Raw genomic sequence first — 15,596 nt, 5'->3', positions numbered from 1 at the left:
TTTACCAATACTGTTGTTTTACTTTGGTGACCATACAAATTAACTTGAAAGTGTATCAACCCACTACTCTCCCTTTGTTATAATTGAGACAGTTCCGTGATCACATCAAGCAAAGCTGGGCTCCCTGATATTGCTATCGTGCTCTCTCCTGAGAAAATCAAATTTTTCCAAGAAGTAGCACCTTGCATTCTCTGTATTTACCCTAAATAACAACTATTCCATCAATTCATAAATTCAAGTTGGACCTGTTTTGTCATCACAAGCTAATTATGAGACAAGTGAAGAAGGGAGTTTGACTTAATACATCTTCACGAGGAATAAATTTATAACCTTTAACAACAATAGGTTTATTTTCTATCTTGGTGCCACACTGAAATTTGGAACTCAAAAACCATCATTATCCTCATAAAAAACAGATATTTTTAAATCATCTGGCTCTGACATGTTATAGCACACTTCTAGAGGAGGAGAGACTTGAAGCCAGACCTCCTGGCCCAGAGGGAGGGACACTATCAATGCACCACAAAAGCACTCTCATAAAGGTAATGGTAGGATTTTACTGCAAAGCAGGGTCAAATAAACCACTTATTAAAAAAAAATTTTTTCAAAATATATTCATCTTAACAATTCCTCTCGGGTTGTAAACTCAACCAACCACACAGTGCAATCCACCTGAAACCATCCTCAGATACTGAAGTAGTCCATTTTCAAATGCAACAAGATCTGGACAAAATCCAGAATTGGGCTGACTCACTGTGAGCAATATCACATGTAATTTGATGGAAAAAATACATTTGACTTTGAAACATCCTTCTTGAGCTGCATGCAAGGAGATAGTGGTCATCCCTTTTGGCTAGGACTCCTGGGGCACAGGATAACACTTTAGAGGCACTGATTCAAGTCCTATATTGGCAGCTAATGAAGTTTGAACTCAATTCAATATAGATTGGAAGCTAGTAATGTTAAGTATAAAACAATCATCATTTGCCAAAACAATAACACCCCATCTGGTTTATGAATACCTTATAGGAAAGGGATGTTACCAGGATTGGAGGGTTTGAGCTATAGGGAGAGGCTGAATGGGCTGGGGCTGTTTTCCCCGGAATGTCAGGGGCTGAGGGGGGAACCTTATAGAAGTGTATAAAATTATGAGAGGCATGGACAGGATGAATAGTCAAGGTATTTTCTCCAGAGTTGGGGAGACCAAAACAAGAGGGCAAAGGTTTAAGGTGAGAGGGGACAGTTTTGAAAGGGACCTAAGGGGTAGAGAGTGGTTTGTATATGTAATAAGCTGCCAGAGAAAGTGATGGAGGTTGGTACAATTACAACATTTAAAAATCATCTGGATGGGTGTATGAATAGGAAGGATTTGGAGGGATATGGGCCAAATCCTGGCAAATGGGACTAGGTTGATTTAGAATATCTGGTCGGCATGGACAGGAGTTGGACCTAAGGGCCTGTTTCTGTGCTGTACATCTCTATGACTATGAAATGTATCTTCCTTAGCTTCGTCCGGCTTACACATGACTTTAGACCCACAGCTGTGTCTTGTGCCCTTTTGCTCTCAAATGCAACCCAGGAAGCCACTCAGTTCAAGGGCAATTGGGGATGCCAGCCTTGTCACTGATACCCCAATCTCACAAAAGAATTTTTGAATAATGTATACATGTAGACCAGCTCTTTCCAACTGGCTATTTCCCTTCTTATGGTTGTTCTGAATAGACAGTAGACTTTCTACCATCCAGAAACATAGTGTTCAAAAACAACAGTTGTGTGGAGATTGTTTGAGCAACTTGTGGATTTGTCACTTGATTGATCATGCACTGCCAAAAAATCAAAAAGGCATGGTCTCAGGAATGATAATGAACATTTACCTCCTTCTAACTGTGGGGCATAGTATTTTTAAAAGTATATGTTTGAAGCATGTCAAAAACTATTGTTGTAGTGAAGCAGCGTGTGGAAACACCTCAATGTCATTGGCATTATTGTCGCACAGTATTTTTGAGAGTGGATAAATGAAAGACACAACACTTGGATAAGGCAAATCATTTTTGTTACTGTTTTATAATTGATTTTACCTCTTAGTTCGGCGATGGCAGCTATTCTCATGGAGCCTATTCATTGTTTTCTTTTTTGGTGTGAAGTTCTTTAGAATTCTGGGGAAATTAGACGATTTATGGAAAAGGGGGCTTAAGTTCAAAGAAACTTCAGAAATTTTAAGAAACATCATGTTTTGTTTTTTCTACAATGGGTTTATCACCTCATTAATTGCTTTAGAAGCACTGAAGTAGTTTTAAATATATTTAATCAGAGCCAGTTTTTGCAAAGATTTACTTTTTCTCTTTCATTGTTATTATTTATGTTCATTTATATGTTATAGGAAGGATATTATTATTATGATGCCAGGCATGGAAGGATTGAGTTATAAAGGACAGTTGGATAGGCTGGGACTTATTTCACTGGAGCATAGGACGTGAGAGGTACCTTACAGAGGTTTATAAAATAACCCTTTAGATGGCCTTAGTAATGGGTGTCTTTTCCCTAGGATGGGAGATTTCAAGACTAAGGGGTAGATTTTTAAGGTGAGAGGAGAGAGATTTAAAAAGACATGAGGGGCAAATATTTTACACAGAGGGTGGTTTGCATATGGAATGAACTTCCTGAGGATGTGGGGACAATTACAGCGTTTAAGATAAGTTCATGAACAGGAAAGTTTTGCATGGGTATGGGTCAACAGCAGGAAGGTGGGACTAGTTTAGTTTTGGATTTTGAGCAGCATGGATTGGTTGGATCAAACAGTCTATTTCCTTGCTGTATGGTCTATGACTATGTATTTTTTTAACAAACAAGCAAAGCACCAGCGATATATTCCTGAATGGACAACACAATTTGCATTAAACAGTTTTGAATCTTGTCACTGTTTTATGTTTCAGGCAAGTAGTTACATCAGCGGTGTTTTCCAGTTTGCATGCATGTATTTAGGCATTCTAACATTCTGTAATCCAGAAAATTATGCTATCTGGAAATGACTTGATCGTAAGCATTTTGGACTGGAGAACTTGAATTATGGCAAGTTGGATTGCTGGACTTGAGATGTTGGCTGTGCTTTCTCTCCACAGATCTTGCCAGACTTGCTGAATTCATGGAATGCATTGCCCAATGCATTGTCATACCAATTCCTCAAGTATGACACAGGGAAGCTATTCAGTTCAAATCAGAATAGTTGGTTAATGATATAAAACCAGAGGGTGCTGGAGAAACTCAGTAGGTTTGACAGGATCTGTGGAGAGAGCTTTGACTCTGTTACAACTCTTCTTAAAAACCAAAAGATTTGAGGATGCAGTAAAACAGAAAGAAAACAAAGTTTTGCTGGAAAAGCTCAGCAGGTCTGGCAGCATCTGTGGACAAAAATGAGAGTTAATGTCTTGGCTCGAGTCACCCCTCCTCAGACATTCTTGACCCGAACTGTTAACTCTGATTGATTTTCCAAGAAGTCATACTGGACTCAAAATGTAGAGGTGTTGAACTGGGATGGACAAAGTCAAAAATCACACGACACCAGGTTATAGTCCAACGGGTTTATTTGAAAACACAAGCTTTCAAAATGATTGATCTGTTCAATTTCCAAACATGCTGCCAGACCTGTTGAGCTTCTCTAACATTCTCTGTTTTCACTTCAGATTCCCAGCATCCATTGTATTTTGCTTTTAGTTAGTTAATGATGTTTGACGGACTTGTCCAATGATTGTTTTTGATGTGAAAGTTTGACTGTCTGATGAAATAGTGGGGACACCCGACATCTCTTTGGGAATTTCTTTCTCTGGGTTGCGTGCAGTCCATCATTTTGGGTCAGGATCTTCCTTTCTAACTGAAATGTTTCTACACCACAAGGATGACAGCAGTTCAAGAGGGCAGCTCACTACTACCTTCCTGAAGAAGGGCTTATGCCCGAAATGCCTCTTGCTACTCGGATGCTGCCTGGCCTGCTGTGTTTTTCCAGCACCACATTTTTCAACTCTGGTCTCCAGCATCTGCAGTCCTCACTTTCTCCTGCTACCTTCCCAAAGGCAATTAAATAAGGAATTAATGCTGACTAACTAGGGAAGTTCACAAGCTGTGAAAGAATAATGAAGGGAAAATTACAATGAAACTAAAACAGAAACGGCTGAAGAAATTCAGCATGGATGTGCAGGTTATAGAGTCATAGTCATAGAGATGTACAGCATGGAAACAGACCCTTCGGTCCAACCCGTCCATGCCGACCAGCCATGATAAGTGTTGAGTTAAGGGGATAGGGTTGGGATGCTGGTCTGGATGGAATGCTCTTTGGAGGGTTAGTGCAGGCTTGATGGGCTGAATGGCCTCTTTTCACACTGTGGGGAATATATGATTCAATAAATTCAGCCGGTCTGGCAGGATCTGTGGAGAGAAAGCAGAGCCAATGTCTTGAGAACAGCAACTCTTCTCCAGAACTGGAGATTGGTATGCTGTGTTTGATATCTTATTCCAAATGATGATGACAATTTTCAAGCCTTGAAAAGGTCTGTGTCATCTAGAATGAGAAATCAAGCATAACGTAATGTCACCTCAGGGAGAAAGTGAGGACTGCAGATGCTGGAGATCAGAGCTGAAAATGTGTTGCTGGAAAAGCGCAGCAGGTCAGGCAGCATCCAAGGAGCAGGAGAACCGACGTTTCGGGCATGAGTCCTTCTTCCTGAAGGACTCATGCCTGAAACGTCGATTCTCCTGCTCCTTGGATGCTGCCTGACCTGCTGTGCTTTTCCAGCAACACATTTTCAGCCTTAATGTCACCTCAGCCTTGGACTGCATGGTCTTACCTTGAGATCAATGGTGAAAGAACAGCTATGTGTCACCAGACATACAATGACTTCAAAGTGAGAATTATTATTATATGCAAATTTTACAAGGTATTTCTTTACTAGACAAATTGACTTCTTTTTAGTTGCCACCGTAGGACCTGGTCATGTACTGTTTCTGTTACTCGACTAGAAATTCAGAAAAAATAAGTTCAAATTGTAATTCTGTTTAAAAATATATTTGCAAATTATATAATAGAAATAAAACTAACTGCTAATCTGACATAAAGGTCAACTGATTCATTGATGTTTTATAGGGAGATTGTACATGCTGTCTTTACCTGGGATATGGACCATACATAACACCAATGTGGTTGAGTCTTAACCACTCCCTAAAGTAGCCCACAAGTCAGTTAATTGCATGATGGTCCAACCAAGGCTAAGTGATAAATGTTAGGCCAGATAGCGACGCTCGTATCTTGAGAATTAACATCATGTGCTCTCCATTCATGCATCTAACACAGATTGATGACATCGACAAGCAAACTCCCTGCAAACAAAATAATTCCCATTCTTAAAATGGGGAAAAAAATCCCAACAAAATAGATAACTTAATCTTTCACTTCTCATTCTCGATTCGACAAGTTGGCGGCATATCATGTTCTGTCAGCTCTAATCATTGTCTTCTTCGCTCATCCAACCTGCTTACCTGTGGCATTAGGATGGTGTGTAGATCTTACAATGATTCTGGAGTCAGATTCCAGATTTAGCAGTCACACTATCGTTTGATGTTTTCTGTGCACTGGTTGATTCCTTTCTGTGCTACTCTAATGAATTAGTTAACCTGTTTAAAAAACACACTTTCACAACTGTATAGGAAGAGATTGAAGAGGAATGTTACTGGTGTGCAGCGGGGAAAGACTAAATTATCTTTTTACATTTATCGCTTGGGTGGGATTCTTTAAGAAATATTCTTTTCTGATAATATTGATTATGAGTCTTTATTTTATTTCCCATTGCTTGTTCAGAGACATTTTTTGCAACATCTGACAAAAGGTTGTTAGAATATTATCAATTAAATAAATAATTTTGAATATTATTGATCCCTCCAATGTTTTCCCACGAAGGCACACTCTAATGGCTCAATAGGCACTCACCAAATTCCAGAATCTCACCAAATTGACTAATCTTCACTGCACAGGCAGTGAGCACAAGTGAGCTATTTGAGGATATTATCCTTGCAGCTAACCTGGGTGCTCCTCACATTCCATCTGCACCTGGTAGATGCCAGGTTGAACAGGGTCACAAGTAGAAGGTCTGCCTGCCCATTTTGACCTTTGACTTGGTCCAAGGTCCTCATAATGCTTATAACTCCTGAACTGCTCTCTTGGCTGCAATGAGTTAACTCACTCTACAGTGAGGGTCAGACCCACATCATGTCAGGCTATAAAGTCCAGCATCAAAATGAGCCATGAATTAAGCTTCTGAACCATTGAGAGTGCTAGCCAGCCAACCCTGTCCGCCGTTTATGTGATATTTTAAAATCTTACTTAGTAAGGTGCTAAAACCCAAATTGGAGAGTTTTTGGTATAATCTGTCTACATTCACTGCAAAATTTCACAAGTCAATTCACTAAAGGAATATTCACATAAATATTTGCTTCTGAAGCCCTTGTTTTCTTTACATGTGGGGAACGAGATGGAATTCTTAGCAGCTTCTTTGGCAGCGTCAACCATGTTCTGCTTTAATTTATCTCGAAAGGTCTTTGTTCCTCCCATTGTAAGCTTAAAACATTTTCCACTTGCGTTATGGTTTACCAAGTTTTTCTTCAATATCAGTTGCTGGGGAAAGATCATGGCTTAACGTCTCTCTTTTCCTTCAAGACATTCATCAAAAATATATGTAATGGGAACTCAGAGTGTATCATGGCCTGAAATGAGGTATGTGTACTGATTCATTGGTGCTTAGAAGAGTGAGAGGTGATCTTGAAGAAATATATTCTGATTCTAAGGGGCCCTGACTGTTGGGAGGATGACTCCACTTTGGAACTCAGCACTCTTTCAAAAACTAGGGGACAGGAAGAACTGCAGGTGTTGGAAGCCAGAGTCAATATACGTGAAGCTGAACAAGCACAGCAGGTCATAGTTTCATAGGAATAGAAGCAGGAGTAGGCCATTTGGCCCGTCGAGCCTGCTCCACTGTTCATTAAGATCATGGCTGATCTATCCATTGTCTCAACTCCTCCTACCTGCATTATCCACATAACCCTTAAATCCCCTAATTTGCAAAAACCCATGCAATTGTGTCTTGAATATATTTAATGACGCTGCCTCTACTGCTTCCTTGAGCAGAGAATTCCATAGATTCACTACTCTCTGGGAAAAGCAGTTCCTCCTCATCTTTGTCCTCAATCTACTCCCCCTAACCTTGAGGCCATGTCCCCTAATCCTAGTCTCACCCACCAGCGGATGGGTTTCAAAGGGCTTCAGCCTGAAACATTGACTTTCTAGCTCCTCAGATGCTGTCTGATCTGCTGTGCTGTTCCAGCCTCACGTCTATTGACGGTTTTAAAAATATGGCATCTCCCATTTAAGATGCAGTTTCTTCTCTCAGAGGATCATTCTCATTTGGAATTCCTTTTGAGAGGGAACAATCAAAGTTGGGTCATTAAAGCTCGACTTAGAAAGATTTTTGAACAATCAGGGATACATGGAGGACAGGTTGGAAAGTTGGGTTAAGACCACTCTTAAATAAGTCATGATTCTATTGAATAGTAGAGTGGAGTCAATCAGTAAAATGGCCCTCTCCTGCATTAGTCTCATATCATCTTATGAATATAATGCTTTTGGACCAAGCACATACATACCTGTCTGAATACCCTCTTGGGTAGTTTGGTGTCAAGTTCTGTTTGATGGCACTTTGGTGAAACACTGTGAGATGTTGAAAGACGCTTTATAAATGCAAATAGAGTAAATGGGATGTGAGGTGAAAAAAATCGGTTGCAAGTGTTTCGTGTAAAGGATGTGCCAATGAGGTTACTCTAGCTCAAAGACCCAACTTTAATGCTTGAAAATTATATTGAATGTTACTTGATTTAACCCTTGCCCCTACGCATTTGCACTGTTCCACGGTCCGTCCAGCCTTGACCCTATTTAACACCAATTTTAAATATCAATTAACGTTGGAACATTCTGACAGCTCTAAGTACCTGAGAGCAAAGGTTTCTCCTACCCATGTACATCGACTGGTGAAGAGTAGAGCATCAATTGAGCTTCACCTGAGTTGAAACCTTGACGTTGGATGCATTACTGGACTACTTGTTGGTGCTAAATTGTTTCTGACCTTTAATGAAGCTTCAAGCATCATTAAGTATGTTTTCTTTCTAAAAGAAAAATTACATTTGAGTATCCCTATACCATTTTGCTATTAGTTCTAATACTGCGAAAGAGGCCATACTATATTTATCTGCAGTAATTTACACAGTTCCCTTCGTATGAAAATTTATAAAATAATGCGACACAAAACTATAGCTCTAGAATAACTGGTTATCTAAAAAAAATCACAGTTATACAGAAGTAAAGAGAATTTTATATATATATATATAATAAATTTGATTACTCGTGACCTGTTCATATAACCTCACAAATTGGAAGGGAGCTTCGACCGAACAGGTTCCAAATCAGAACCAAAGGTTACTGATCCCTTCTGAGGACCAGTCTCGTCCTTAGATAACGTAGTTGGGTAAAATGTGCCAAGTACATGTCCTTGTGACTGAGGTAAACAACCTGATGACATCTGCCTTGGTAGAGTCATACGCTCAGGGATGGAGCTGCACGGTTTGCTCAGCCGCCTGGGCCTTGTAAAACTCATCACGCTGCCAGCAGATTCTCTGCCTGAGGAAGGGCTGCTCTGATGTGCTGCTTGAGCCAACTCTTGTGGCAAGGATGGCTGGGAGGCAGAGATCCCCTTAAGGTCCTGTGTCAAGCGTCCGACTGGCAGCGGTGGCGTGCTTTTGAGAGTGATGATCTGCTGAACGGCCGGAGGGGTCTGTGGTGTCAGGAGAGACGTGCGGGAGCCTGATGCCTCAGAGGAGCCGCAGTGAAATGTCCTTTTAGTCACTGGACTTTGAACCGGAGGGCTCAGAGCACCGGGGGAGTAGCACGGTGTGCTTGGATGCTGCTGGAGCGGTGACACCACGGCCGACGGGTAGCTGGGCTTTTCTGGTGGAGCTTGGATCCTGGATCCTGGTAGCTGCCCTCTCCCACTCTGCGGCACCGGGAACTGAGCCGACGGAGAACCCGAAGCAGCTGGAGGGAGGGGGCTCGGACAGAACGGAAGGGAGCCCGTGCCCGCTTGACTGGCCGAGGGAGAGCCTGACACCGGGTGCAGGAAGTGCTTCAGCTCCGCCGACTGGGTGCTGCTGCCCGGGGGGAGCTGAAGGGGACCAGTGTGTGTCTGAGGCGGTTTGGTGGCGGGGTGGAACTGGCTCAAGCCGGGCGAAGGCTGGCGGAACTGCGTGAAGACGGGCGAGGACGACCCCAAGGAGGACGGCTGGAGGCCGGGGGCGGGCGAGTGGCTCAGGAGCTGCTGGAGCTGGCTCAGGCTGGGGGATGGTGGCTGGGCCTGACTCAGAGCCGCAGGGGTCACCCCTGAGCTACGGGGTGGGGGTGATCCCGTCGGGGGCTGCTGGAGTTGGCTCAGGCTGCTGGAAGCGGAGCCCCCCTTGAGCTGGTGGGTCTGGAACAGAGCGGCCGAGGGCGATTCCGCGCAGGGGGTCTGCATCTGAGATGGTGTGCTGGATGGGGAGCCCATGGACGAGGGTCCGGTGGTGGGCGCAGAGCATGGCATCTGCTTCGGCTGGCCTGGCGTCTGACTGGCTTGTTGCCCCAGTGAGTTCAATATGGACACCGAAGGCTGGAACATGTTGCCGCAGAGGTGTGAATGGGGATGGGTCAATGCAATCGCCACTGAAGTGGTCGCTGCTGCTGTCTGGAGAGGGGCTTGAACCAGCGGGGTCCAGATGACCGGAGTAGGCGTGGACACTGTGGGCACTGGATTATTTTGGATGTTCTGCGCCATCTCCCGGTCATGTTGCACGATCTGCTGGATAATCTCACTCTCCTGATAGTTCAAGGCACCAGAGTTTAGGTCATGCTGCACTTTATGAAGCAAGATGGAATTTTTCTTGCCTGTGGAAACAGCAAGTGTGAACATGTTAGACATCTGTTTAGCGAGATTGAAAGCATTCAACGCAATTCACCAAAGAACCAGAGATTTTCTTTTCCTGATGTGAAGTGTAATTTCTGTCAATCTAAATCTCTGCTACCCATGTCCTAACTTTATTTCTTCACCATCCTGCAGAGCAGAAATTCACCAGAAATCTGCCTTCCAAATACACAATCACTTCTATCTAGAAGGACAATGGCAGCAGATATGTGGGACCACCACATTCAAGTTCCCCTCCAAGCCACTCACCATCCTGGCTTCGAAATATATCGCCATTCCTTCAGTGTCGCTGGGTCAAAATCCCGGAACTCCTACCTGTATTTTTTTAGATCAGATCCCCTACAGCGTGGAAACAGGCCCTTCGGCCCAACAAGTCCACACCGACCCTCCGAAGAGCAACCCACCTAGACCCATTCCCCTACATTTACCCCTGACACCTAACACTACGGGCAATTTAGCACGGCCAATTCACCTGACCTGCACATCTTTGGACAGTGGGAGGAAACCAGAGCACCCTGAGGAAACCCACGCAGACACGGGGAGAATGTGCAAACTCCACACAGACAGTTGCCCAAGGCGGGAATTGAACTCGGGTCCCTGGCACTGTGAGGCAGCAGTGTTAACCACTGAGCCACCGTGCCGCCTTGAGGCACGGTAAATAGATCCTTTAGGACATTGTGGATTTATTTACAGCAGGTTAACTGCAGCAATTCAAAAAGGCAGCTCGCCCCCACCTTCTCAAGGGCAACTCAGGAGGGGCAATAAACGTTAGCCCAGCCAGTGACACACACACACATCCCACAAATGAATAACAGGTAAAAAAGACCTGTGTCCACTGACCTACTTTGGTTCCCAGTCAAGTAACACCTTGATTTTAACATTCCCTTCCTTGCTTTCAAATGACCTCGCTCTTCCGTATTTCTGTTATCTCCTTCAACCCCATAACCCGTCGAGATCTCTATTTGTCTATATTTGGCCTGTTGTGCACCCGACATTTTGTACAATTGGTAACGACACCTTCAGTTGCCTAAGCCCTAAGCTCTGGAATACCCTTCCCTCAATCTCTATTACTCCCCTTAACACACCTTAAAATATATCACCGTGGCCAAATAGCTCCTTAAGTGGCTCAGTCTTATACTGTGCATTGTCTGTGATGCATAGGAACATGGGTTGTTACATTAAAGGCACTTAGAAACATATGCCTGTGAAGAAGAATCATACTGGACTTGGAAAATTAACTTTGTTTCTCTCTCCACTGATGCTGCCAGACTTGTTGACTTTCTCCAATATCTCTGCTTTAATTTCAGATTTCTAGCATCTCCACTATTTTGCTTTTATTACAGATATAGTTGTTGTTTTCTGAAAATGGAACTGGAAACGGATTCAATGCTAATTATTGACATGGAATGGAATCAATTGGAACATTTGGAGGGTCGTGATCAAAGTACAAGAGAATGTAATGAACTGGGTAGCATTCTCAAAGAAGCTGATGGACAGAATGTTCTCCGCAGTGATTGAAGTGAAGTCAGCCAAGTGGATCTCATAGAATATGAGTTCCTGGATTGGAGTTGTTAACCTGGTCTAATCAGGGATCCCTGGCTGACAGATAAACGGGAGCATCAGGGGTTCTGCTTACTCTAAAAGCTGTTTCTGAGCTATCTGGGTCAGTGTCACATACTACACACATGTAAGTAAAGGATGACTTGATGATGGAGTACCAGCCTTAGTCTCCTACTGCACTTTGTCACCCCATTGTTATTGAAGCATAAGGTTCACCATTTCACCATATTTCTTTCTACCTCCAGGCTTTAGCAAAGTTATGCACTCTTCGATCCCAATGTTGACTGTCCTCTAGCTGGTGGAATGTGAACCAGTGAAGAGTGAGTGGTTGGGAGGAGTTAAAATAATGCCCTCCACTTACCCCCTCTGATCCTTCTGCCTTGCCACCAACATGCAATATTAACCTTCAGTATGAGTCCTACTTTAAGCACAATGCCATCACAATCTTACCCACCGGAGTTCTGAGTGAGAGAATAGTTTTGAGTGGAACTTTGCGATGATTTCATAAGATATAACTGTCATTGTTAAGATCAGTTTGTGCAACTTATTGAAAATTATACTGTGCATTTTGTCTACTTAAAGCTGAATTGTGCAATTGGAATCTGCTAGGAAATAATTGATAATATAATAAAGGATTCCTGTTTAATAGCTTGAGCAGTTCAAACTCTAAATATCTTTGACTGAATATGTAACTTGCTGCGTCCCAAGAATATCATAGCGGGTTCTCTACAGAGAATTCACAAGCTCTCTTCTTGATATGTGTGACAGTACTGTGCCTTTAAGAGATGTGTTCTATCCAGTCTCTTGCTGAGGGATGAATGAGTCCTGGACCCACCCACTCATGTCTCTTTTGCCTCATTTCAACAAAACATCAAGGGAGAACTGAAAAGCTATTTACCAACTGCATGCTCGATGGAGATATTTTGGCACAACTGTGTCAACACCCCTCTGCAAAGGAACAGGACAGAATACAACTCTCAAAGGCACAGTACCATCACATATGGGACACCACTCAACCTCATCTACTCTCCATGATGATCATGTCCTTAAAATCTAATTACTTATTGTATAATGTTCCATTTCTTTACAATTCAGACTCTCTCTGCTGGTACATGTGCACTGGCAGCTTTAGGTTGACAAAATTCCCAATGCAATTTTCAAAAAACTGCACATGTTGATCTTAATAAAAGCACTCATGTCTTAGTAAATCAATACAAAACTCCATTCAAAACTGTTCCCTCACTCAGAACTCCAGTAGCTGTTGCAGGTAAGATCACAATCTGATGATCGATGACAATGTTTCCTATTGTGAACAAGTGAGTTGATGTTGAGTTAGTAATCGTCTCAGTCAGACCTTAAATCCTGAACATGTTATTCAGCGCTATTGAGGCTTAGAAAGCCAGACTTTGACATACTAAGGACTGTTTACTCTGGCCAGAGTTTGCACTAGAACAAAAGGACAGACTTGATGACTGTAGCAATACAATAAGGAAAATATCATTGTAGATCCACTTCCAGTTGATGGTCATTGACCTCTGAGGCAAATTGTACATTTAGAAGGTGAGGGAGAGCTTGGTTGGAGTGGCTGTATGACTAAATAACTTAAATTCAGAAAATAAACAGAGTATGCCAATGTGATTGTTTGTTGTGAGTTGACACCTTCAGGAGTAGAAAGAATACTGGAATGAAAGGGTTGGGGGAATGCGGACGAGATATAAAACACTGGAAGAAAATATATTGTGAGGAGTTTGTGTCAGACTACTGTGAGGATCTGATTAAACCATATGATTAACATTACTATAACTCCCCCCAGTGTTTAATGTCATTGGGTAATTAATTGAAGCATCAACTCAAAATCAGGCACTGAGTTCTCTCTTATCAGTTAATTAAATGGCTGAAGTATGTGATAGCAATTGGCTCTCATCATCATACAGGGGATTCTGGGTTGTATAATCCATTTTCAAACATTTTAGCGCCATGAGTCAATGGGTACAGAAGTGTGAGTGATAGCAACAGGAATCCTGAAATTTCCTAAAAGGGACCTGAAGTGCAACACTTTCACACAGAGGGTGGTGGGTATATGGAATGAGCTGCCAGAGGAAGTGTCAGAGGTGGGTACATTTACAACATTTAAGTGACATTTAGATAGTTGCACGAATAGGAAAGGTTTAAAGGATTATGGGCCAAAGACAGAAAAACAGGATTACTTCAGTTTAGGTAACCTGATTGGCATGGAGAAGTTCGGCCGAAGGGTCTGTTTCCATGCTCTATGACTCTATGAGTTATTGAATTTGATGAAGTGAGATTCTCTCAACATTGAGATGACCTTTGCTCCGTTTCTTTTCTGGTTCTGCCACACATAGAGTCATAGAGACGTACAGTACGGAAACAGACCCTTCGGTCCAACTTGTCAATGCCGACCAGATATCGTAAATTAATCTAGCCCCATTTTCCAGCATTTGGCCCGTATCCCTCTAAACCCTTCCTATTCATGTAGCCATACAGATGCCATTTAAATGTTGTAATTGTATCAGCCTCCACCACTTCCTCAGACAGCCCATTCCATACACGCACTACCCTCTGCATGAAAACGTTTCCCCTTAGGTCCCTTTTAAATCCTTCCCCTCTCACCCTAAATCTATGCCCTCTAGTTCTGGTCTTTCCCAACCCAGGGAAAAGACCTTGTTTATTTACCATATCCATGCCACTCACGATAACACTGATCACTCACACCCCTATAATGTGTAAACCCTGTCAGTATTGCAAAAAGAATGCACCTCAATTGTTTGAATTCAAGAGAGTAGAGACTCACTATGTTCAATGTCTACTCATAAGTCAGCCTTGTCGTCCCAGGTGTCAATCCAGTGAACCTTTGTAGTTCTTCTTCTAAGGAAAATACAATCTTCATTCGGCATGGAAACCAAACTCTATACTGTCATCCATGCATTTTTTTTAAAAGAATCGCTCAAGGTTTGTGGTTATTGCTGGCTGCCTCTCCGTAATTGTCCTTGAGAATGTGGTGGTGAGCTGCCTCCATGAACTGCAGCAGTTCTTGCGGTGTAGGTAGGCACGCAGTTCCAGAATTTTGACTCCAGGGCACTTAAGGAACCGTGACAAAGTTCTGAGTCAGGATGGTGTGTGGTTTGAAGGGGAAATTACAGGGGGTGCAGTTCGCATGCCTCTGTTGCCCTTGTCGGTCTAGGTGGTAGAAGTCATGGGTTTGGAAGGTCCTGTTGTTCAAATATCTTGTAGATAGTACACTGCCAGTGTGTGTCAGCCATGTATGGATTGCGTGTTAAACGAGGTAGATAGCCAATCAACCTGGCTATTTTGCCCTGGATGATGTCAAGCTTCTTGAATGTTATTGCTACTACTTTCATCTCCACAAGGGGAGCATAGACCATTTCACTCTTGACTTGTGCCTTAAACAGGCTTTGAGGAATCATGGATTTCTATGGCAGGAACATTTTAGTTTCAGGTCAATGGTAACCCCCTGAGACTGATACTGGTGGATTCAATGATGGCAATGCCATGAGGAGATGGTTGGATTTTCTTTCTTGTTGGAGATAGCCATTGCCTGGTACTCATGTGGTGTGAATGTGTTTTGCCACTTGGCAATTTAAAACTGGATATTGCCAGGTCTTGCTGCATTCTCCCAGGCTGATCTTTACCCACACTTTTGTCTGTCCAACTGTTGTACTCTCTCTCGCTGGGCTCTACCTCCACTATTGTTTACTCCTGTGCCCTCCCCACATCCCTTCTTTAGCATTTGTACCAACCCTTTCCCAGCTATCATCAGTTCTGAAGAAGGGTCATTGGATCCAAAACATTTCTCCCCACAGATGCTGCCAGACCTGCTGATTTTTTCCAGCAATTTCTGATTTTGTTCTTGTTACTTCAGTAACTGAGGATTCACATATGACGGTTAACAATGCACAATCCTCAGGATACACGCCCACTTCTGATGTTACAGTAGAGGGAAGGTCTTTATTG

At 42.8% G+C, this 15,596-nt stretch overlaps 1 protein-coding gene across 1 annotated transcript in view; it reads right to left on the bottom strand.

The window, feature by feature from the left end:
• Positions 1 to 7,298: 7,298 nt before the first annotated feature.
• hcn4 (hyperpolarization activated cyclic nucleotide-gated potassium channel 4) overlaps positions 7,299 to 15,596 on the bottom strand; it is a 374,291-nt gene continuing 365,993 nt past the window's right edge. The window contains exon 8 of the mRNA XM_043680205.1: positions 7,299 to 10,006. Within this exon, the coding sequence (XP_043536140.1) occupies positions 8,457 to 10,006 (1,550 nt within the window). The 3' untranslated portion in view covers positions 7,299 to 8,456. The remainder of the gene's footprint in view (positions 10,007 to 15,596) is intronic.

The sequence above is a fragment of the Chiloscyllium plagiosum genome, chromosome 40 (assembly GCF_004010195.1).
Source record: "Chiloscyllium plagiosum isolate BGI_BamShark_2017 chromosome 40, ASM401019v2, whole genome shotgun sequence".
Classification (NCBI taxonomy): Eukaryota; Metazoa; Chordata; class Chondrichthyes; order Orectolobiformes; family Hemiscylliidae; genus Chiloscyllium; species Chiloscyllium plagiosum.
This window is presented reverse-complemented; position numbering and strand designations above follow the sequence as displayed.